The 25,281-nt window shown below is 43.1% G+C and overlaps 1 protein-coding gene across 2 annotated transcripts in view; it reads left to right on the forward strand.

Annotated features, from left to right (window-relative positions):
- The window catches only part of fig4a (FIG4 phosphoinositide 5-phosphatase a), a 129,079-nt gene that overhangs the window by 10,069 nt on the left and 93,729 nt on the right, over nt 1–25,281 (forward strand). For both annotated transcript variants that reach the window (XM_080192891.1, XM_080192892.1), the window contains exons 3-5: nt 617–715; nt 19,327–19,450; nt 23,674–23,830. In XM_080192891.1, coding sequence (XP_080049017.1) covers nt 617–715; nt 19,327–19,450; nt 23,674–23,830 — 380 coding nt within the window. The remainder of the gene's footprint in view (nt 1–616; nt 716–19,326; nt 19,451–23,673; nt 23,831–25,281) is intronic.

Below are 25,281 nucleotides of genomic sequence, written 5' to 3' on the forward strand. Positions count from 1 at the left end.
ATTTTTATCTCTTCTAATACTTTATTCCCAAACACTTAATGCATTTTATCTCTTCTAATATTTTTACTATTCGTGGCTCTTTTTTGAAAGTTGCCAAATCTATTTTTTTGCAATTGCGTTTAACAGAATTAGATAAAGCAAGCCATATCTTCAACAGAGTATTGGCTGATTCATTGTAATTGTTTTTAATATAATTTTATAATTAACATTTTGCGCAACATGGTAGTGTTGGAATTACAAATGACTATTTTTTAAATTTTAAATTTATAAAGATTTAATTTAAAAAAGAATTTAATTTTTAAAATTAAATTTAAAAAAAAATTCTTGCTTGGATGGTGAAGTAGGAGAATAATTTGACTAGAGCTTTGTTAGTTGAATCCTGAGCATATTGCTCACCTGCCAATGACTAATAAGAGGCTTGGGGTGCACAACTCTATGTACCAAAATACTTAGAACAGGTTGGCTTTTGAAAGCAAGGACCACTCGGTACAGACACATGCAGTCTTCAATGCAAGGTATTCAGTCTTTAAGTATTAAGCTGAGGACAATAAAGCTACTTTTTTTTTTAAAGAAAAAATGTAAATTATTACAAATGTTATTGTTGTTTTCCTTTTAGAGATACTTCCTAGTCGGGAGCAATCATGCAGAAACCAAATATCGTGTTCTTAAAATAGACCGTACAGAACCAAAGGACTTGGTGGTTATTGATGATCGTGTAAGTGCCATTAGAAGGAATGTGAATGCTTTTGTTTTGTTATGCAGTTTTATTGAATGTTTGTACACTTCACAGTTGTGTATAACTACAGATACTTGTTTCAGATGACAGAGCGCAAAGGAAAAGGGTCAGCACAGGCTTCTAGGGTCGAAGGGTTCCTGAGTTGTATTTTTCTTCATTCTTCTTTGAAAAATAATATTCAGCTTTCCATCACTGGAACATTATCTTAATTTCAGCATATTCTGTCCACCAGCACTGAAAATTTATTCATCATTTGGTCAACCCTGGGCACATCACTTTGCCTATGTCCTGATACACAAGCAGAAAATGTCGCACATTCTCAACAAGTCAAAAGGCATCTATTCAGAGAATGAACAAGTTAGCATTTCAAGTATAATGTCTTGCTTTTTGATTTAATTTATTCTTAGATGGGTGTGGATCTAAATGTTCATTAGCGAAAATTTTGCCAACCACTGACTATTATGATCTCAGATTTTCTTTTAAAAAGAAGTTCAAAGAATTATGTTGCCAAGTTTTATGTCTCTTTTCTCTATCAGAGTTAAACATAGCAAGTACTACAAACTTAACAACATTTATTTCGCTAACACTTTTGTTTTAATCCATTAGCTGAACTGGACCTGCAGCCTCTCAGCACCAGGGACCTGGGTTCAATTCTGGCCTTGGGTCACTCTCCTGTGGAGCCTGCACATCCTCCCTGTGTCTGTGTGGGTTTCTGAGTGTTCCAGTTTCCTCCCACAATCCAAAAAACGTGCTACTTGGATGTATTGGCCATGCTAAATTCTCCCTCAGTGTACCCGAACAGGCGTTGGGGTATGGTGACTAGAGGATTTTCACAGTAACTTCGTTGCAAGTAAGCCTACTTGTGACTAATAAATAAACTTTGACTATCCATATAAATGCTATAGCTACTGGAGCAGGTCAGTGGCTAGGAATCCTGTAGCAAGTTACTCACCTCCTTAATCCCCAAAACCTGTCCACCATTTTCAGGGCACAACCTGAAAGATTGTAACTCCAATAACATTTGAGGAGCTTGACACTACTTAGGAGAAAACAGCCTATTTGATTGGCATTTCATCCACAAACAGTTATTGCCTCCTCTACCAAAATGTAGCAGTGTGTACTATCAACAAGATGCATTGCAGGAACACAGCAAGCCTCCTTTGATAACACCTCATGTGGACTTCTTCCAGCTAACCACGTGACACCCCAGGGAGAGATTACAATATTTTGTTATGATTCAAACATGGAGGGAATAACCCCAGAGAAATCTCTGGAGAAGAACCCTTCTGTGATTTAACTCATTGTTCCTTGGGAGCACATCAGAGAGGGAGAGACTGGTGAGTAAGTTACTGTGTTTCTTTTTTTGAACTAACGTCTCTAGCTTTTTTTTATTTTAAACCGGATACAGGAAGTGGTCATAGGGAAGTAGTTTTTTTTCCCTCTGGACCCCCATAAATTGGAAAGGTGAAGAAACCTGATACTCTACACAAGTAGAGTATCCCACCCCTCCCTCCTCCTCTAACCTAAAGAAGAGAGAGAGAGGGGCTCTGAGTGAGAGCAGGTAAGTTTGTTTTTGTTTTTGTGTGAGCTGTAAGGGCTTTGGCTCAGAGGGCCAAAGCAAAAAGGGTGAGGCAAGGTAAGTTTATAAGTTTTTTTTTAATTACTTTTTTCTCTGTATTTCTAAAAAGGGCAAGTATGAGTGTGAGGCCAGTATGTTGTTGCCGATGCAATATGTGAGAGGTCTTGGAGGCTCCTGGTCTCCCAGACATCCATACCTGTGCTCGGTGTGTGGAGCTGCAGTCCCTACGGGACCTGGTAAAGGAACTGGAAATGCAGCTTGAGGACGTTCATCTCATTAGAGAGAATGAGGAGATAATTGATAGGAGCTATCGGCAAGTGGTCACACCAGGGCAACGGGAAGAAGGCACGTGGGTAACTATTAGGAAGGGGAAATCTCAGGTGATGGAGAGCACGCCGGTGGATGTCCCCCTTCAAAATAAGTACTCCTGCCTGAGTACCACTTGGGGGGGACAGCTCATCTGGAGGAGGAAGCAGTGGCCAGCTCTCTGGAGCTGAGCCAGTACTACAAAAAACTAAAAAAGAGAGCAGCAAGGCAGTACTATTAGGGGACTCCATAGTGAGGGGTTCAGACCGGCGTTTTTGCGGACACAGACGGGAGTCACGGGTGGTGGTTTCCTGGAGCTGGGATCCGGGATGTCTGTAGACATGTCCCAGACATCCTGAAAGGGGAGGGTGAGAAACCGCAGGTTGTGGTTCATATAGGTACTGCTGACATAGGCAGGAAGAGGGAAGCAGTCATGAAAAAGGATTATAGGGAACTGGGTAGGCAGTTGAGAAAGAGGAATGCGAAGGTAGTAATCTCAGGATTGCTGCCTGCGCCGTGGGAGAATGAGAGCAGGAATGGAATGAGGTGGAGGGTGAATGTGTGGCTGAGGGACTGGAGCAGGGGGCAGGGATTCCGGTTCCTGGATCATTGCGACCTCTTTAGGGGCAGGTGTGACCTGTACAGTAAAGACGGGTGGCACTTGAATCCCAGGGGGACCAATATCTTGGCGGGAAGACTGGCTAGGGTTACTGGGGGGACTTTAAACTAGAAACGTTGGGGGGCAGGGAACAGATGAGGAGACTGAGACCGAGGAGGTTAGCTCCCGGGTAGGGAAGGACTGTAGACAGTATGAGAGGGAGGTTAGACGGGTGGTGGAGAAGAGAAATGTCCAGACCGAGGGGCTGAGGTGTATCTATTTTAATGCCAGGAGTGTAGTAAATAAGGTAGATGAGCTTAGGGCGTGGATTACTGCTTGGGAATGTGATGTGGTGGCCATTACAGAGACTTGGATATCTCAGGGACAGGACTGGGTACTTCAGGTGCCAGGATTCAGATGCTTCAGGAAGGACAGGGTTGGGGGCAAAAGAGGTGGCGGAGTGGCACTGCTGATCGGGGACAGTGTCATGGCTGCAGAGAAGGAGGATGCCGTGGAGGGACTGCCTACAGAGTCATTGTGGGTGGAAGTTAGGAACAGCAAAGGGTCGATAACTTTGAGTGTTTTCTATAGGCCGCCCAATAGTGACAGGGAAGTTGAGGTGCAGATAGAGAAACAGATCCTAGAGAGATGTAGTAATAAGAGTTGTCGTGATGGGAGACTTTAATTTCCCAAACATCGACCGGAATATCCCAAGGGTAAGGGGTTTGGATGGGGAGGAGTTTGTTGGGTGTGTTCAGGAGGGGTTCCTGACACAGTACGTGGATAAGCCTACAAGAGGAGAGGCTGTACTTGACCTGGTGCTGGCTAATGAACCAGGACAGGTGTTGTCGGATCTCTCGGTAGGAGAGCATCTTGGGGATGGAGATCATAATTCTATCTCCTTCACGATAGCATTGGAAAGAGATAGGATCAGGCATGGTAGGAAGGTGTTTGTCTGGAGTAAGGGGTAATATGAAGACATCAGGCAGATATTTGGACGAATAAACTGGAAGGAAGCATTCTTGGGGAAAAGTACTGAAGGGAGGTGGCGGATATTCAAGGAATGTTTGACTGGAGCTCTGCACGATAACGTTCCGATGAGACAAGGAGGTTTTGGTAGGTTGCGGGAACCGTGGTGTACGAAGGTTGTGGTGAACCTAGTCAGGAAGAAAGGAAAGGTGTATAAAAGGTTCAGAGCTAGGAGATGTTAAGGATCTAGAGGAGTATAAGGCTTGTAGAAAGGAGCTTAAAAAGGATATTAGGAGAGCCAGAAGGGGTCATGAGAAGGCCTTGGCAGGCAAGATTAAGGAGAATCCCAAGGCCTTCTACAAATATGTGAAAAGTAAAAGGATGAGAAGAGAAGGGATAGGACCTATAAAAGGTGAAGGGGGAAATGTCTGTGTGGAATTGGAAGAAATGGCAGAGGTGCTTAATGAGTACTTTGCCTCAGTGTTCACGGTGGAAAATGATCTGGGAGGTTGTACTACAGGTTTGCGGCAGTCTGAAAAGATTGAGTATGTGGATGTTAAGGAAGAGGATGTGTTAGAACTTTTAAACTCTATCAAGATAGACAAGTCGCTGGCACCGGATGGGATGTACCCCAGGTTACTGTGGGAGGTGAGGGAAGTGATTGCAGAGCCCCTGGCGATGATCTTTGCGTCATCGATGGAGACGGGAGAGGTTCCAGAGGATTGGAGGATCGCGGATGTGGTTCCTATTTTCAAGAAATGGAACAGGGATAGCCCGGGAAATTACCTACCGGTGAGTCTGACCTCAGTGGTTGGTAAGTTGATGGAGAGGATTCTGAGGGACAAGATTTATGAGCATTTGGAGAAGTTTAGAATGATCAGAAATAGTCAATGTGGTTTTGTCAAGGGCAGATCGTGCCTTACGAGCCTAGTTGAGTTCTTTGAGAATGTGACTGAGCACATTGACAAAAGAAGAGTGGTAGACATGGACTTCAGCAAGGCGTTTGATAAGGTCCCCCATGCAAGACTTCTTGGGAAGGTGAGAGGGCATGGGATCCAGGGGGCTTTGGCCTTGTGGATCCAGAACTGGCTTGCCTGCAGAAGACAGAGAGTGGTTGTGGATGGGTCTTTTTCTGCATGGAGGTCAGTCACCAGTGGAGTGCCCCAGTGATCTGTTCTAGGACCCTTGCTGTTTGTCATTTTCATAAATGACCTGGATGAGGAAGTGGAGGGATGGGTTAGTAAGTTCGCAGACGATACTAAGGTTGGTGGTGTTGTGGATAGTCTGGAGGGAAGACAGAAGTTGCAGCGGGACATAGATAGGATGCAAGACTGGGTGGAGAAGTGGCAGATGGACTTCAATGCAGATAAATGTGTAGTGATCCATTTTGGCAGGGATGAAGGAATACAATATCAAGGGTAGGAGTCTTAGCTGTGTTGAAGAGCAGAGGGATCTTGGGGTCCCGGTCCATAGGACTCTTAAATCGGCCTCGCAGGTGGAGGATGTGGTCAAGAAGGCGTATGGTGTACTGGCCTTCATTAATCGAGGGATTGAGTTTAGGAGTCAGGAGGTAATGCTGCAACTTTATAAGACCCTTGTCAGACCCCACTTGGAGTACTGTGCGCAGTTCTGGTCGCCTCACTATAGGAAGGATGTGGAAGCTATTGAAAGGGTGCAGAGGAGATTTACAAGGATGTTGCCCTGGATTGGGAGGCATGCCTTATGAAGATAGGTTGAGGGAGCTAGGTCTCTTCTCCCTGGAGAGACAAAGATTGAGAGGCGACCTGATAGAGGTTTATAAGATGTTGAGAGGAACAGATAGGGTGGATTCTCGGAGGCTATTTCCCAGGGCTGAAATGGTCGCTATGAGAGGACACATATAAGGTGCAGGGAAGCAAGTACAGAGGAGATGTTAGGGGTAAGTTTTTCACTGAGGGTGGTGAGTGAATGGAATTGGCTGCTGCCGCCGGTGGTGGTGGTGGAGGTGAACTCACTGGGATCTTTTAAAAGACTTCTGGATGAGTATATGGGATTGGGGGTTATAGATAGGTCTATGGCTTAGTAAGTATAGAAGTGATCGGCGCAACTAGTTTGCCGAAGGGCCTGTTTGTGCTGTACTGTTCTATGTTCTAACAGTCCCTAGTCAAAATACAGACTGCTTTCACAGTTACTGAATATACAGAACCTTGTTTTGAAATTCTAATCATGCCTACATTGGTTTATAATTAAACCTTCAGCCAAATACTTGTTGTAATTTAGTAGAAAATGACTGTTCTTCTAAATGGCAAACAGCCTTGCTGACAAGTTCTGCTGATGTCAGAACCTTGAGGTATAAGCATTTGACTAGCATATGATTTTACTGTCATGCAGGGGTATTAAATTTATAGCCCCTTTTACCAAATCCATTAATTCACTCTTACACCTTCCAAACCCAAGACCACTATCATCTAAAAGGACAAGGATTCCAGACAGATGGGAATAGTACCACCTGGAAGTTTACTTAACTTGGACTTTATTGCCGTTCCCTCACTTTCATTGGGTCCAAATCCTGGAACTCCCTAAGAGCACTGTGGGTGTATCTACACATATATACTGCAGCACTTCAAGAAGGTAGCTCACTACCTTAAGGCCAACTAGGGATGGGCAATAAATGCTGGCCTAGCCAGCAATGCCCACATCTCAAGAATGAATGTAAAAATACTTGGGGGTTCCTTCACTGCAAAATCAGAAATTTCCTTGTGTTTCTGGTTTATAGTTTCTGGCAATTTATCTTTTTTTGCTTCTGAAAGGTACCTTCCTTTTCTATGTTAAAAAGGCGTGGAAACATCCAAAACACATTGGTACCTCATCATAATCTAACCCATTGGCATTGTGGCACACAGGATGTTCCAGATCAAGAAAGAATTTAACTAAGTAACCTTAATTTCAAAACCTTATCTTTGATCTGAAAAACTTATTTTAAAGACCTACCATTGTTTACAAGTTGCTTTCCAACCTTCTTTGATCTGGAGCAATGACACAAATAATTTGTATCTTTACTGGGGGCAACTACAACCTTATCAGACTTACTGCATCCATCCTGAAGCAAACCATCTTTTATGGCCTACATTCCCCTCACTCTAATCCCTTTAAGTAAACAGGGACTGTCTTTGGAATTGTAATTATCTTCAGAGTGTTTACCAGCCTCCGAGACCACCGCTATCTTGCATTTAAAGCTTCAATCCCCAAACTAAAAATTATGCTACTAAGACATAATTATGAAATCAGACATTTTTGCAATGACGTTTGTGTTTTCAGCATTTGCAATGTCCTATATTTTATGCCATGTTCTTCCTGTCAATTTCCCATTTCCATTTTCCATGGACACAAACCTATTCACATTTGGTTTAACCCTAATTTTGAAAGTTGCCTTAATGACTATCGTCCAGTGTCTCTGACATCCATCACTATGAAGTGCTTTGAAAGGGTTTTCATAGCACAAATCAATACTAGCCCTCTGAATTGCTTGGATTATCTACAGTTCGCCTACTGCCACAACATGTCCACAGCCATTTCCCTGGCCCTGCCCTCAACCCTGGAACACCTAGATAACAAAGACACTGATGTCAGACTCCTATTTATTGACTACAGCTAAGTTTTCAACATTAGTCCTACGAAACTCACCTTCAAACTTCGTGACCTGGGCCTAGGCTCCACCCTCTGCCACTGGATCCTGAACTTCCGAACGCACAGACCACAGTCAGTAAGGTTAGGCAACAACACTTCTACGGTCATCCTCAACACCAGTGCCCCACAAAGCTGTGTCCTCAGCCCACTACCATACTCCTTATACACCTAGAATGTGTGGCCGAATTCCCCTCCTCCTCGATTTTCAAGTTTGCTGATGACACCATCATAGTGGGTCGGATCTCAAACAATGATGAGACGGAGTACAGGAAAGATATGGAGGATCTGGTGAACTGGTGCAATGACAATAATCTCTCAATTTCAACAAATGAAGGAGATAGTCATCGACTTCAGGAAGCATAGTGGAGAACGTGCCCCTGTCTACAGTAATGGGGGCAAAGTAGAAATGGTCAAGAGCTTCACGTTTTTAGATGTCCAGATCATCAACAACCTGTCCTGGTCCCCCCCCCATTCTGACACTATAGTTAACAGAGCCCATCAATGCCTCCATTTTCTCAGAAGACGAAGGAAATTTGGCGTGTCAGCCACCACTCCTTCCAACTTTCACAGATACAACCAGAAAGAATGCTTTCTATGGTGCATCACCACTTGGTATGGCTCCTGCTCTGCTCAAGACCACAAGCAACTACAAAAGGTCATGAATGTAGCCCAATCCATCACACAAATCAGCCTCCCATCCACTGACTCTGTCTACACTTCCCGCTGCCTTGGCAAAGCAGCCAGCGTATTTGAGGACCCAATTTACCCCGGACATGCTCTCTTCCACCTTCTTCCTTAGGGGAAAAAGATATAAAAGCTTGAGATCACATACCAACCTACTTGAGAACAGCTTCTTCCTTGCTGCCATCAGACTTTTGAATGGACCTATCTCGCATTAAGTTGATCTTTTTCTGCACCGTAGCTATGACTCTCTCCTTTTCCTTCTCTATGAATGGTATGCTTTGTCTATATAGCGCACAAGAAACAATACTTTTCACTGTATACTAATACATGTGATAAATCAAATCAAGGAACAGTTATCAGGTATGATTTGATTAAATCCTAAAATCATCAGTGCCCAAAAGAAAATGAATAATATTGAGCAATAAAATTGTTAACAGTAAATGAACTTTGAAAGCTGATCCGCTAGAGGTAAGTTGAGTGTTCTCATTCTATATCAAAATCTACAGAAGCTAAATTCAAGGTACCCTGTTTTCAGGTACTTTTATTTGTTCCTAGGAGATAGAATCCTAGAAACACTACAGTGCAGAAAGAGGCGATTTGGTTCATCGAATCTGCACCGACCACAATCCCACCCAGGCCCTATCCATATTCCTACATATTTACCCACTAATCCCTCTAACCTAAGCCCCTCAGGATACTAAGGGGCAATTTAGCATGGCCAATCAATCTAACCCGCACATCTTTGGACTGTGGGAGGAAATCGGAGCACCCAAAGGAAACCCATGCAGACACAGGGAGAATGTGCAAACGCCACACAGACAGTGACCCAAGCTGGGAATCGAACCCATGTCCCTGGATCTGTGAAAAGTCTGACAACACCAGGTTTAAGTCCAACCGATTTATTTGATGGTAAACTCACAGTAAACTTGAATTTACTATCAAATGAATCGGTTGGACTTAAACCTGGTGTTGTCAGACTTTTTACTGTGTTTACCCCAGTCCAACGCAGGCATATCCACATCCTGGATCTGTGAAGCAGCAGTGCTAACTACTGTGATATCGTGCTGCCCATTGTGCATTGTTGGCAACAGTAGCATTTATTGTCCATCCCTAACTGATTTTGTAAAGAATCTCAAGTGCAGAAGAGTGTCATTTCGCCCATTGGGTCTGTACCGACTCTCCAACAGTACATCCCACACACCTTATCCCTATAACACCCCATACATTGGGACACCAATGGGAAATTTAGCATGGCCAATTCACCTAACTTGCACATCTTTTGGACTGTGGGAAGAACCTTGGGGAGAATGTACAAACTACATAAGAACATAAGAAATAGGAGCAGGAGTAGGCCATCTAGCCCCTCGAGCCTGCCCCGCCATTCAATAAGATCGTGGCTGATCTGTCGTGTCTCAGTTCCACATTCCCGCCCTCTCCCCATAACCCTTAATCCCCTTGCCTATCAAAAACCTATCAACCCGCGTCTTAAATATATTTAGCGAGGCAGCCTCCACCACTTCAACAGGCAGAGAATTCCAGAGATTCACCACCCTTTGAGTGAAGAAGTTCCTCCTCAACTCCGTTCTAAACTGCCCCCCCTTTATCTTGAGGCTGTGCCCTCTAGTCCTACTGTCCTTTCTGAGCGGGAAGAGCCTCTCCACCTCTATCCTATCCATCCCATTCATCATCTTATATGTCTCAATGAGATCTCCCCTCATTCTTCTAAACTCTTAACGAGTACAAGCCTAGTTTATTCAGCCTCTCCTCATAGTTCAACCCCCTCAACTCTGGTATCAGCCTAGTAAACCTCCTTTGCACTCCCTCCAAGGCCAAAATATCCTTGCGTAAGTGCGGCGACCAAAACTGCACACTTACCAGAGGCCAGAATGGAACTTGGTTTCCTGGTGCTGTGCTGCGGCAGTACTAACCGCTGCCATTGAGAGCTGTTTTCCTGAATGACACTACCCATTGTAGTTACACCCGCAGGCTACTAACATAACGGACTGCATGCTTCTAACACATGTCCAAGAATAATTCTAAATTGGTCCTTAGCCCTCATTGTCAAAAGTGGGTCATGCTGGTGGTGTTGGCTACGCCTCCAAAGCACCTTGTCTATACAGATGGTTGGAACTTGGATCCTCTGCCTCCCTAGCCCTTGGGCAAGTCCTGGGACAAAGAGGGATGAGTTGAAGGTGGCTTGATGGCTGCCTGCAGCAATTCTATTGAACCCAAAGGAGCACTCCTGTTCCTTCTGGCTGAAACTCTAGGTAAGTTTGAGAAAAGAAAAACATACTACTTTTTTACTGGTGGCTGCTTACAGGAGTGTCTTTGAACAATATCTAGGTAGCTTACACAGAAAGAAATACTAAGTAGGACACATGGGTAATGACTTGTGCTGTGGGAAAAGCATGTATTTTGTATGATACCCCCTTTTAGTGAAGTAGGCAGTAGTCAAAAAGAGGGTCAATTGGTTTCTTAATTACAACATCATTAGGTTCCAAGAAATGCCCATGTGATCAGAGATTGCCATGGGAATGAACAGCAAAGAAGCAAAGGCTAAACAGAAAGCTAATTACAGTGGAATTGGGTTTAGCTTTTTTTAGTACAGACCCAAAGGGTCAAAGCTAAAACCCAATTCCATTGTAATTAGCTTTCAATGTCTGTTATATAGTTGCAAGGGCAGGGAGCTGAAAAGCAGGAGATTATAGGTTGGACAAGATCAATTGCTGCTGTTTGTGTTGCCAGAGCCCACCAGATCACTTAAAGGGGCCAGCAAAGAGAATCTCTGGGGATTCTGCCACAAGGACTGTCATGACCCGAATGAGTGTTGTGTGCCTTGTCGGTGTTCACTGTGTCCAGGGAGTTTGGTGAAATATGGCTGTTGGCCATATTGAGTGGGAAGTAAGATTCTACATAGCAGTGGCCAAGTTGGAAAGACTGAGATTGCATATGGTTTCACATTTGTACATATCTTTGTATTGACTGCCTGAAGTGAAATTTACTTTTTTTTACTTGAAATATCTTTTGCCTGTTAATTGTTTCAAAATATGTTAATTTTAGCTGGTTTGTTTGTTTATTTTTAGCTTGCGTAGAGTGAGTGTCTGGAACAAGCTGCCAGAGGATGTATTTGTAGTAGAGGCTGGTATGATTATTTTTTAGAAAGCATTTAGACAGTTACATACATTTAGACCCAGTACTTCAAGAAAGTAAGGAAAAGAGCAGTAAGGCAGTGTTAATAGGGGACTCCATAGTGAGGGGGTCAGACAGGCGTTTTTGCGGATGCACACGGGAGTCGTGGATGGTGGTTTGCCTCCCCGGAGCTGGGATCCGGGATGTCTCTAGACGCGTCCCAGACATCCTGAAAGGGGAGGGTGAGGAGCCAGAGGTTGTGGTACACATAGGTACTGCTGACATAGGCAGGAAGAGGGAGGGGGTCATGAAGAGGGATTATAGGGAATTAGATGGATTATAGGGAATTAGGAGAAAGAGGAACGCGAAGGTAGTAATGTCAGGATTGCTGCCTGTGCCGCGGGAGAGTGAGAGCTGGAATGGAATGAGGTGGAATGCGTGGCTGAGGGACTGGAGCAGGGGGCAGGGATTCCGGTTCCTGTATCACTGGGGCCTCTTTAGGGGCAGGTGTGACCTGTACAGTAAAGACAAGTGGCACTTGAATCCTAGGGGGACCAATATCTTGGTGGGAAGGTTGGCTAGGGCTACTGGGGGGGACTTTAAACTAGAAAGATTGAGGGGAGGGAATAGAAATGAGGTGACTGAGAACGAGGAGGTTAGCTCCCAAGTAGAGAAGGACTGTAGACGGTATGAGAGGGAGGTTAGAAGGGTGATGGAGAAAGGAAGCACCCAGACCGAGGGTCTGAGGTGTGTCTATTTTAACGCCAGGAGTGTAGTGAATAAAGTAGATGAGCTTAGGGCGTGGATTGCTGCTTGGGAATGTGATGTGGTGGCCATTACAGAGACTTGGATGTCTCAGGGACAGGACTGGGTACTTCAGGTGCCGGGATTCAGATGTTTCAGGAAGGACAGGGAGGGAGGCGAAAGAGGTGGCAGAGTGGCACTGTTGATCAGAGACAGTGTCACGGCTGCAGAGAATGTGGATGCCATGGAGGGACTGTCTACGGAGTCTCTGTGTGGAAGTTAGGAACAGCAAAGGGTCGATAACTTTGCTGGGTGTTTTCTATAGCCGCCCAATAGTGACAGGGAAGTTGAGGTGCAGATAGGGAAACAGATCCTAGAGAGATGTAGTAATAACAGAGTTGTCGTGATGGGAGACTAATTTCCCAAACATCGACTGGAATATCCCTAGGTAAGGGGTTTGGATGGGGAAGAGTTTGTTAGGTGTGTTCGGGAGGCTTTCCTGACACAGCACGTGGATAAGCCTACGAGAGGAGAGGCTGTACTTGACATGGTGCTGGCTAATGAACCAGGACAGGTGTCGGATCTCTCGGTGGGAGAACATCTCGGGGGTAGAGATCATAATTCTATCTCCTTCACAATAGCATTGGAAAGAGATAGGATCAGGCATGGTAGGAAGGCGTATATCTGGAGTAAGGGGAAATATGAAGACATCAGGCAGATAATTGGACGAATAAACTGGAAGGTGGTGTTCTTGGGGAAAAGTACTGAAGGAAGGTGGCGGATTTTCAAGGAATGTTTGACTGGAGCTCTGTATGACAACGTTCCGATGAGACAAGGAGGTTTTGGTAGGTCACGGGAACCGTGGTGCACGAAGGTTGTGGTGAACCTAGTTAGGAAGAAAAGAAAGGTGTACAAAAGGTTCAGGGAGCTAGGAGATGTTAAGGATCTAGAGGAGTATAAAGCTTATAGAAAGGAGCTTAAAAAGGAAATTAGGAGAGCCAGAAGGGGTCATGAGAAGGCCTTGGCGGGTAAGATTAAGGAGAATCCCAAGGCATTCTACGAATACGTGAAGAGTAAAAGGATGAGAAGTGAAGGGATAGGACCTATAAAAGGTGAAGGGGGAAAAGTCTGTGGAACCGGAAGAAATGGCAGAGGTGCTCAATGAGTACTTTGCCTCGGTATTCACGGTGGAAAGTGATCTGGGAGGTTATACTATAGATTTGCTGGAGACTGAAAAGATTGAGTATGTGGACATTAAGAAAGAGGATGTGTTGGAACTTTTAAATTCTATCAAGATAGATAAGTCGCCGGGACTGGATGGGATGTACCCGAGGTTACTGTGGGAGGTGAGGGAAGTGATTGCAGAGCCCTGGCGATGATCTTTGCATCGTCAATGGAGATTAGAGAGGTTCCGGAGGGTTGGAGGATTGTTGATGTGGTTCCTATTTTCAGGAAAGGGAGCAGGGATAGCCTGGGAAATTACTGACCTGTGAGTCTGACCTCAGAGGTTGGTAAGTTGATGGAGAGGATTCTGAGGGACAAGATTTATGAGCATTTAGAGAAGTTTAGAATGATCAGGAATAGTCAGCACAGCTTTGTCAAAGGCAGGTCATGCCTTACGAGCCTAGTTGAGTTCTTTGAAAATGTGACTGAACACATTGACGAAGGAAGAGCGGTGGATGTGGTTTACGTGGACTTCAGCAGGGCATTTGATAAGGTCCCCCATGCAAGACTTCTTGAGAAGGTGAGAGGGCATGATATCCAAGGGGCTTTGGCCTTGTGGATCCAGAACTGGCTTGCCTGCGGAAGGCAGAGAATGGTCGTGGATGGGTCTTTTTCTGCATGGAGGTCGGACACCAGTGGAGTGCCCCAGGGATCTGTTCTAGGACCCTTGCGGTTTGTCATTTTCATAAATGACCTGGATGAGGAAGTGGAGGGATGGGTTAGTAAGTTTGCCGACGATACAAAGGTTGGTGGTGTTGTGGATAGTCTGGAGGGATGTCAGAAGTTGCAACATGACATAGGTAGGATGCAAGACTGGGCGGACAAGTGGCAAATGGACTTCAACGCAGATAAATGCATAGTGGTCCATTTTGGCAGGACCAATGGGATGAAGGAGTACAATATCAAGGGTAGGACTCTTAGCAGTGTTGAGGAGCAGAAGGATCTTGGGGCCCGGGTCCATAGGACTCTTAAATCGGCCTTGCAGGTGGAGGATGTGGTCAAGAAGGCATACGGTGTACTGGCCTTCATTAGTCGAGGGATTGAGTTTAGGAGTCGGGAGGTAATGCTGCAACTTTATAAGACCCTTGTCAGACCCCACTTGGAGTACTGTGTGCAGTTCTGGTCACCTCAATACAGGAAGGATGTGGAAGCTATTGAGAGGGTGCAGAGGAGACTTACAAGATTTGCCCTGGATTGGGAGGCATGCCTTATGAAGATAGGTTGAGGGAGTTAGGTCTCTTCTCCCTGGAGAGACGAAGGTTGAGAGGCAACCTGATGGAGGTTTATAAAATGTTGAGGGGAATAGATAGGGTGGATTCTCGGAGGCTATTTCCCAGGGCTGAAATGGTTGCTACGAGAGAACACAGGTTTAAGGTGCTGGGAAGCAAGTACAGAGGAGTTGTTAGGGGTAAGTTTTTTTTCACTCAGAGGGTGGTGAGTGAGTGGAATTGGCTGCCGTCGGTGGTGGTGGAGGCAAACTCGCTGGGGTCTTTTAAGAGACTTCTGGACGAGTATGTGGGATTTAATGGGATTGTGAGTTACAGATAGTTCTATGGTTTGGTAGGTATGGATGTGATCGGCGCAACTTGTGGGCCAGAGGGCCTGTTTATGCTGTAGTGTTCTATGTTCTATGGGTAAGATGTGTTAGAGGGAAATGGGCCAAATGTGGGCAATTGGGACTAGCTTAGGGGCTTAAAAACTAAAGGGCAGAATGGACAAGTTGGGCCGAAGGGCCTGTTTCCATGCTGTAAACCTCTGACTCTATGACTCTCGTAGTCACCAGGCCAGGAGAAAGCTTCCAGAGTGCTCCGGGCCCCCCTCTGAATTTTGTCAGAAGGTACTCTCCAGTGTGTCATTGATTGGGATGCATCACAACTGCAATCCCAGTTCCCTACAAGTCACCACTTGTGCCAATTTGCTACACAAAGGGCTTGCCCAGTGTGGAAACAGTTGAGCAGTGCCCAGTGTTGAAGCCAGGTGGATGGGCTGTGGATTCTGTGAAATTGTGGGTTTTAATGGTGCCATGTTGGTTCCATTCCTACTGCCATTGGGCTTCTGCTGTTATTCTTTGGCATGATGATCTGAGTCATATAGGTGGGCATAATGGGAGGCGGGCAGCAGGTGGATTGGAAAGATTTTTGTGTATTAGCGAGCTTAAATTGAAGTAAACGTTTTCCAGGAGCTTTCTTGTTGCAATCTCCCCCTCTGAGGTGCGTTGTTGCTCAGGACTGGGAGCAAGGGAGATTGAGTTGATTGAGTGGTACCTGACATGATACAAATTGTTGAACTGGGTATTTACAAGACTAGTGTATGATGAGTTGTACGAACTGGTGTACAGTACTCTGCAGTCAGTTGAGTAAAGCAAGAGCTGAGATCCTTTAAAGTTTGAGCATCTGCAACACGTGAAGAGCCAGCAAGTTTGCTGAGGAGGTTGTTTCACATTTTGACACCGATCTCAACCCTGAACCATCTATTATAGATCGATGGTTTCAGTAATCCACTGAGAGAGGACTGTTGAGATTTTGACAAGCAAACCAGTGTCTGTCATATGCTACAGTGAGATCGAGAAAGACAGTACTTGTTTTGAAGTTATTTTCAAAGCCATTTTCAGTGACATTTTAGGACATATCTGGTCAAATATGTTTTGCCCTTGCAGAAAGTCTGTTTGTTCAGCTTTCAAGTACCTGCTATAAGATAAGACGCAGCAACATCTCACAGCACACGGGTTCAGTAGCTTGAAGTAAGTCTAGACCTTTGGTGTTGGGAGGCTGATGACTTTAGACATATCAGGACTTGGGTAATTTTCCTTTACAGATAACTCCCAAGGAATTGGCGTGTGGGCCAAGGTATTTGAGGAATTAAGGATGTTGTCGTAGTTGGCAGCAATGCTGGGCTTGATTTCTTGCACCTTGTGCAAAAAGTTGAGTCCCTTCAGCGTTTCACTTCAGTTTGAAGCTGTGCTCTGAATATAACAGGAAAAAGCAACTGTGCCAAGTGTTGTTAAATACAATGTTATTGAATATTGATAATATGACAATTATAACTGACTACTATAGAAAAAATATGTAAGAATAAAGAATATGTAAAAATGAAGAAAGGTAACTTTCTATAAAGGAGAAAGCACTTGGTCTTTTCTTCAGATACTTTTGTTTAAACACAAACATTTGGTCTGTTCTATGACTGCTCTCCCAAATTGATATGCACATTACTGGCCCTTTTGATGCACACATTTTCACTACGGTCAGATACTCCATTTTTGGCCCTTCATCTCATCTGTGATTGACTTGTGCTACAGCCCTAGTCTCAGAAACACTGTCCCTTTAAACTGAATTTCTGGCTTCATTCCTGGTGGAAGGTAGTATAAAATTCTTAGTATGAGATCCTTCATTTTAGTTTTACTATAATAAGTAGTCTAGGTTAAGGTAATTATAAAGTGCCCTATGTACAGTGAAAATTCAGTGTGCTTGGAACAATATATGCAAAGTTTATAAACTGTATAACCACAATTTAACCAAGTATCATGAAATTAACAGTATTCTTAATGTGTTTGTGAACTTTGGCCAAATAAGTCTGTTTGCTCAGCATGATTGGAAATACAGTGGTAGACAGACCAAATTCTTTTAATACAATGGGGTATAGAAGGCAGTTTCTCCTATCTGCTTGGGATACGCAAAGCAAGTTAAATTAGAGTTCTGGAATGTATGGGAATGAATTTACTCCTGGGTAGCGAGGCTGGTGCAGTCTCTCAGTTTGATAAGAGGCCCTGATTCCAGCAAGAAAATGACTTTTGCCAATTAAAATTCATAGATATTAGTTGTGACCTTGGATATACAGGATGTACGTGGGTTAGGTTTCCTAGGTAAAGGGTTAGGAACCTTAGATGCAATAAGCTATGTCTCGCAATCCTGCTGACAGGTGGAATGTTATTGGCTAAGATAATGCTGTGTAATATTGTAAATGGACCCTCCAGTTTGGGTGACAAACTGGGTGGGATGCTGATATGTTCAGAAAAGTACATCAATCTCACATTTTTATTATTTTTCTTCCAGAAAGGATAGTCAATCTTCATTGACTGACTGTCTCCCTCTCCTGATGCATGCATTAGCAAACAAATTCATTTTCATTCTTTAACTATATGCTGACTTTTGTAGTCTGTGTTGGTTGAATGAGATAGACTGAGTACAAGATACGCAAGTGGGACACCGTAAGTTCCTCTCTCAATTCCAGATTCTGGAAGCCTGCTACACAGTCTTTCCTAAACAAATCTCATAAGAACATAAGAAACAGGAGCAGGAGTAGGCCATCTAGCCCTTTGAGCCTGCCCCACCATTCAGTAAGATCATGGCTGATCCGAAGTGGATCAGTTCCACTTTCCCGCTCTCATCCCATAACCCTTAATTCCCCTGTCTATCAGAAAACTATCTACCCGTGACTTAAATACATCTAGCGAGGTAGCCTCCACCACTTCAATGGGCAGAGAATTCCAGAGATTCACCACTCTTTGAGTGAAGAAGTTCCTCCTCAACTCTGATCTAAACTGCCCCCCCCCCCCACCCCTTATCTTGAGGCTGTGCCCTCGAGTTCCGCTATCCTTTCTAAGTGGGAAGAATCTCTCTATGTCTACCCTATCCATCCCCTTCATTATCTTATACGTCTCTATAAGATCCCCCCCCATCCTTCTAAACTCCAACCAGTACAGACCTAGTCTGTTTAGTCTCCCTTCATAGTCCAACCCCCTCATCTCTGGTATCAGCCTAGTGAATCTCCTCTGCACTCCCTCCAAGGCCAGTATATCCTTCTGCAAGTGCGGCAACCAAAGCTGCACACAGTACTCCAGCTGCGGCCCCTCCAGTACACTGTACAGTTGCAGCAAGATTTCAAGTCTCAGCACTTATCAGTTCTTCTCACAAGGACCACAAGGTTAAGCAGACTTAGCAGCATTCAGTTCGTTTATGTAGCTTCTCATCTGCCATCACTTGGGCATTTATGTCCATCAATTAAACTTCATTTTCTGATACTTCAAGTGAACACATTGGATAAGATTACTCAGCAACTTGTTCAATGTCCAAGGGTCACAAAATACCATGGAACAGAGTAAAATAAAAACTTAGCCTAAACAACAGCTGTATGGGCCAGTACAAAATGAAAACGAGATCTAAAAAGACTAATCAGGTCACTGATTATCATTGACAAATCAAAACACAATCATAGCTGGGTTAAGACCAGTGTCTATCAAGTGAGAACATACAAAATGACTTTAAATATTAAAAATCTGAGCAGAAATGAAATGCAAAATTGGAAATAAAAAGATCAGTGGCTGCAGGCCTACACATTGCCCATGAGTTCAGGACATGATCTGAAATTGTAACGCCTTTGAAAGGCACTCCACTTGGTCTTTACTTGTTTCTTAACTTCTTTCTCCAGAGGTGTCTTTCTCACATTGAGGAGATAGCTGGCATTTGCAGATGGTCGACTTAGTATTAGTTATTGCTGTGCTGATTCAAGGTGGCATAGTTACAGTAGAAGAGTGAAATCTTGTCCCTTTTTAGTTGTTTTGGATATCTACATAAATCAAATGCGAGCCTGCTAAAATTGTCATTTTTGGTTCTAGTTTGCACCATTGGAAGGGGATACTATTTTGAATTTCTACCCTGATGATTCTAAAATCATTTTTGTTTTGTTTTGGTTTAGCATGTATACAATCAACAGGAAGTTCATGAACTTTTGAGTCGTCTTGATATGGGCAACCGAACTAAAATGGGGCAGAAGGGATTATCTGGGCTTTCACGAGCTGTATCTGCTTTTGGCATTGTTGGTAAGAATTTGCAAAAAAAAAACAATTTCTACAGTGATATTATCCCATTTTTCAAGAGATTACACTGCAGTGTAGTAATGGCAGTAGACAGTGTATATGTGTTATTATGCAAATTTTCATGAGTTTTTGCATCTTTTACCAGCCACTTGTATCTGTGGCTTCTGATATTGTACTTGATATTCAAACTGTTACATTAGAACCAAATTGCCGTAGATTTCAAAGTCTTAAAACAGCCCCAAATTTTTGTTGTTGGGAATAAACTAGGGATCAACAGTCAAGCGTAAGCTAGTTTTACGAACTGCGAGCCTACTAATCATAATTGGTCATGCAGATACTAGTGGCAAGAAGTAGAGGAAGAATAAAATCTACAAGGAAATTATAAAACTGATATTTATAGTTCCTGTTTAATGAGCTTGAATTGTTTCCTAACAAAGTAATTTTAAAATTTGTAACCTGTTCTGAGAAATGTGAAGTTTGGAGAGATGCGATCCCTCAAAACTACCCCATCAAGATAGCAAATTGTATCCCCAGAATAAAAGCAGTACAGCAATTGTGAGCTACAACTCTCAGAATGCAGTTTAAATTAGCCTTCTCAGACTCAAATCAATATTACTGCACTTTGGATCTAATTGAACGTACAGTTTAGAACACCGGCATTTTATTGTTGCGCTGACATTTACAACACGTGTCGTAGGCTATGATTGTACTGCAAAACAAACTCTGATTTTTGTCAGTGTTTGGCCATAGGCAATAAGTTGTAGTACTGTTCTTGGTATCTCAAAATCTCAATTCTATGAGTTTGGTTAACCATGGCAGGCACCACAAGTGTGCTGTTTGTTTTTTCCTTACCTGATGCCTACTTACAACATGCTGAATTGTAGTGGACAGGCATGACATCAACTATGATTGGGAATAAGTTATTCTAGCCTTGAAAATGTTCCCCTCCCCCAACCATTCAGGTCAGAGTTGATCTCACCTTTGTTAAAGTTCCATTCATGCTTATGATCCCTTGCCTAACAATTGATTGATAAAATCTTAGATTTAAATATTTCAATTGACCCAGCATTCCAATCTTTTGAGTTATGACGGAGGGAGATGTAAGGGGAGTGTGGTGGCAGTGGGTGGTGAGGAAAGAAACCAGATTTTCACTACCTGTGTACAAATGTGCCTCCTGGTGTCACTTCATTTTGAGATTGTGCCCTCTTATTCTGGATTCTTCAACTTAGTCAAATCATTTTATCATTTTAGACATTTGATTTGCTATCTATTAGTTCATTCCCCAACTTTCTAAACTTGGGGTGGAGAGAGAGAGAGTCAAGTTTGTGCATCAGTCTTCATAATTTAACTGTTCAAGATCTGGTTAATTCTGGTCCATCTGTACTGCATTTTACTCATGAGGTCAATAACTCTTTCCTGAGTTGTGGTGTCCAAAACTCCAGAATCTGTATAACTGAAGCAGAACATCTTCCCCTTTTATACTTCATTTCCTTTTAAATAAATGCCAATATCCTATTAACAGTTTTGTACCTGCCTCTAGTTTTTAGTGCTAAGTGTACATGGACACTTGGATCTCTTTTGGTCATATGCAGTTTCTTACCATTAAATAACTATTCTGATTTGCCCTTCTTGGATCCAGGCACCACACTTTTCCACATTGAACTCTACTGCTATTGTTTTGACCCATTTGTTTTAATTTGCATGTCCCTTTTATAACTTCCTCCATCTGCGTAATTTGCTGTATTCCCTAACTTCAACTACAAACTTGGATATACAACCCTTTATCTAAGACATTGATCTAAGTGGTGAAAAATTTGGGTCCCAGTGCACATCCTTGAAGAATTTGACCACCAACTATTTTGTTTCCTTATCCCTACATTCTGTCTCCCATTGCCCAACCAATTGCTAACCTGTGTCGTAAGTTTACTTTCCTTTTTGTGTATTCTATTAGCTTTCTTTTTTAATTCCCATTCACTCCCTCCCCCACCCTTCATTTTGAATTCTAGGGATTATAGGGGTTAATTATTGCATTTGCAACAATATCCTGGCTGAAATTTGGTACCTTGGTATGGATGACAGTGAATGTGTAAGCTTTCTCCTTTGTATGGCTCAATACATTCGACTGAGCTATAAATTTAGACTAGGATGCAGTGAGAAGGCAAAATCCAATACCAGTGTCTTGTGCTTAAACAAAGGAGACTAAAAAGGGATGAGGGAGGAGTTGACTAAGGTAGACTGGGAGCAAAAACTTTATGGTGGGACAATTGAGGAAGAGTGGAGGACTTTCAAAGCGATCTTTCATCGTGCTCAGCAAAAGATAAGGAAGAACTGCAGAAAAAGAGATAATCAGCCATGGATATCTTAAAAAAAAAAGGTGGGCATCAAATTGAAAGAAAATGCATACAACGTGGCAAAGGTTATGGGAACTAGAGGATTGGGAAATCTTAAAGGTCAGCAGAAAACCACGAAAAAAGCTACAAAGGTGAGATGGATTATGAGAGTAAACTAGCTCAGAATATAAAAACAGATAACAAAAGTTTCTACAACTATATAAAACAAAGAGTGGCGAAAGTAAACATTGGTCCGTTGGAGGGCAAGAAAGGGAATGTAATAACTGGAAATGAGAAAATGGCTGAGGCATTGAACAGGTATTTTGTCAGTCTTCACATTGAAATTCACAGATAACATGCCAAGAATTGATGACAGTAAGGCAATGGCAAGTGAGAACCTAGAAACTATCATTATCACAAAAGAAGTAGTGTTGGACAAGTTAATGGGGGTAAAGATAGACAAGTCTCCTGGTCCTGATGGAATGCATCCCAGGCTACTAAGAGATGGCGGGACAAAAGCAAATGCACTAGTGGTAAATTACCAAAATTCGCTGGACTCTGGGGTGGTTCCCGCAAATTGGAAAACAGCAAATGTGACGCCACTGTTTAAAAAAGGAGGTAGACAAAAAACGGGTAACTATAGGCTGGTAAGCTTAACTTCTGTAGTAGGAAAAATGCTTGAATCTATCATCAAGGAAGAAATAGATGTCTGGATATAAATTGACCCATTGGTAAGATGCAGCATGGGTTCATGAAGGGCAGGTCATGTTTGACTAACTTGGTGGAATTCTTTGAGAACATTACATGTGCAGTGGACAATGGGGAACCTGTGGATGTGGTGTATCTGGATTTTCAGAAGGCATTTGACAAGGTGCTGCATCAAAGACTGCTATGTAAGATAAAGGTGCACAGTGTTACTATAATGTATTAACGTGCATAGAGGATTGGTTAACAAAGCAAAGAGTGGGGGTAAATGAGTGTTTTTCTGATTGGCGATCAGTGACTAGTGCTGTGCCTCAGAGATCAGTGTTGGGATTTACATAGATGATTTGGAGTTGAGGACTAAGTGTAGTGTGTCAAAATTTGCAGATGACACTAAGATGGGTGGAAGAGCAAAGCGTGCAGAGGATGCTGAAAATCTGCAAAGGGATATAGATAGTCTGAGTGGGCGAGGGTCTGGCAGATGGAATGCAATGCTGCTGAGTGTGAGTTTAAAAACACCGAGGTTATGTTGCAGCTGTATAAAGTGCTGGTGAGGCCACACCTGGAGTACTGTGTACAGTTTTGGTCTCCTTAGTTGAGAAAGTTTATACTGGCACTGGAAGGGCTGCAGAGGAGATTCACTGGGTTGATTCTGGAGTTGAGAGGGTTGGCTTATGAAGAGAGACTGAGTAGGCTAGGGCTGTACTCATTGGAATTCTGAAGAATGAGGGGAGATCTTACTGAAATGTATATAAGATTATGAAAGGAATAGATAAGATAGAAGCAGGGAAGTTGTTTCCACTGGTGGGTGAAACTAGAACTTGGGGGCATAGCATCAAAATAAGGGGAAGCAGATTTAGGGCTGAGTTGAGGAGGAACTTCTTCACCCAAAGGGCTGTGAATCTGTGGAATTCCCTGCCCAGTGAAACAGTTGAGGCTACCTCATTGAATGTTTTCAAGACAAGGCTAGATAAATTTTTGAACAGTAAAGGAATTAAGGGTTACAGTGAGATGAGTCCACAAAAACATTAGTCATGATCTTGTTGAATGGCAGAGCAGACTTGAGGGGCCTGATGGCCTACTCCTGCTCCTAATTCTTATGTTCTTATGTTCTAATATGGCTATTGCATTCTTTGATTTTTGTCAATACAAAGCTCGATGTTGAAGACAAAATATTTCCTGTTTTTCCCACAGGGTTTGTCAGATTTTTAGAAGGATACTATATTGTATTGATAACTAAAAGAAGAAAAGTTGCAGATATTGGTGGCCATTCAATTTATAAAATAGAGGACACCAACATTGTTTACATTCCAAATGACTCCGTTAGAATTGCTCATCCAGATGAAGCCAAGTAAGTGCACGCAAAAACAGCTTAAACAGATTGGGGCAAATCTACAATTAACCATGTTAAAGACAAAGTCACTAATGTAGCAGTCCTTTCAAGGGCAAACATACCAAGCATACTTATCCACTTGTACTAACTTAAAGCCCAATGTCTTACCATCACTAAACAGTCTAAGTGACAGTTAGTTGGCATCTTTCCATCTGCAAGAGTTCTTAGGAATGCAAACTAAACTTCTGGTGAGATTAGGTAAATCACCTGCTGTACTACTTTAGATGGCTGAACAATCCACTTCTGGAAAGATAGCTTGTGATATGAGGTTGATTCGTGCTGCTGATGTGGTTGATGTCTGTGACAACTTCTGCATGGTTCTGGAACTACTAAAGCCACATATGTTCGTGGCATATTCTTGCACTCAGCTGCTGTTGCCATTTGCATCGACCGTCAGCTGGAGTTTCCTACTTGTCATGAGTGATGTTGAGGACTTTCGTGTCTCTTGACAGGATCCTTAAATCGAAGCTTTGGAAGCCTTGCTGGTCTGTGGGCATGATTATCTCCCCCATTGAGTATCTTTGGAGTTGCAACTATCTTCCATGCTGTGCACATACCCAAGTTATCTTTGCTTGATTAGCATTAGTGCACTTGGCTTGTTTGCCCTAGAAAGGACTGCTACATTGGTGACTTTGCCTTTCCATGTGATGCCAAGGATGTGTCATAGACATCAGACATAGAAATTTATTGAGACATTTTTCTTGTTAGATACACGCTGTTTCACGTTTGGGCAATTTGCATCCCTCCATACCCCTCTCATCCATGAACCCGTCCAAGTTTTTCTTAAATGTTAAAAGTAACCCCACATTTATCACTTTATCCGGCAGCTCATTCCACACTCCCACCACTCTGTACGTGAAGAATTCCGCCCCCCCAATATTCCCTTTAAATTTTTCTCCTTTCACCCTTAACCCATGCCCTCTGGTTTTTTTCTCCCCTAGCCTCAGTGGAAAAAGCCTGCTTGCATTCACTCTATCTATACCCATCAAAATCTTATACACCTCTATCAAGCCTCCCCTTGTTCTTCTACACTCCAGGGAATAAAGTCCTAATTTATTCAATCTCTCTCTGTAACTCAGCTTCTCAAATCCTGGCAACATCCTCGTGAACCTTCTCTGCACTCTTTCAACCTTATTTACATCCTTCCTGTAACTAGGTGACCAAAACTGTACACAATACTCTACATTCGGCCTCACCAATGTCTTATACAACTTTACCATGACACTCCCGCTTTTATACTCGACACTCCGATTTATAAAGGCCGTGTGGTTACTGTCAGGAGGTCTGAACACCACCCCACAAGTGACTTCTTGCCTTTATAATTTCTCATCTCTATTTTTAACAAACAAACCACTACGTTGACCACTGCATGAAAATTCATGCATCTCACTTTTACTCCTTCAGACTTA

This window comes from Carcharhinus amblyrhynchos, chromosome 7 (assembly GCF_965287045.1).
Source record: "Carcharhinus amblyrhynchos chromosome 7, sCarAmb.v2.hapA, whole genome shotgun sequence".
NCBI lineage: Eukaryota > Metazoa > Chordata > Chondrichthyes > Carcharhiniformes > Carcharhinidae > Carcharhinus > Carcharhinus amblyrhynchos.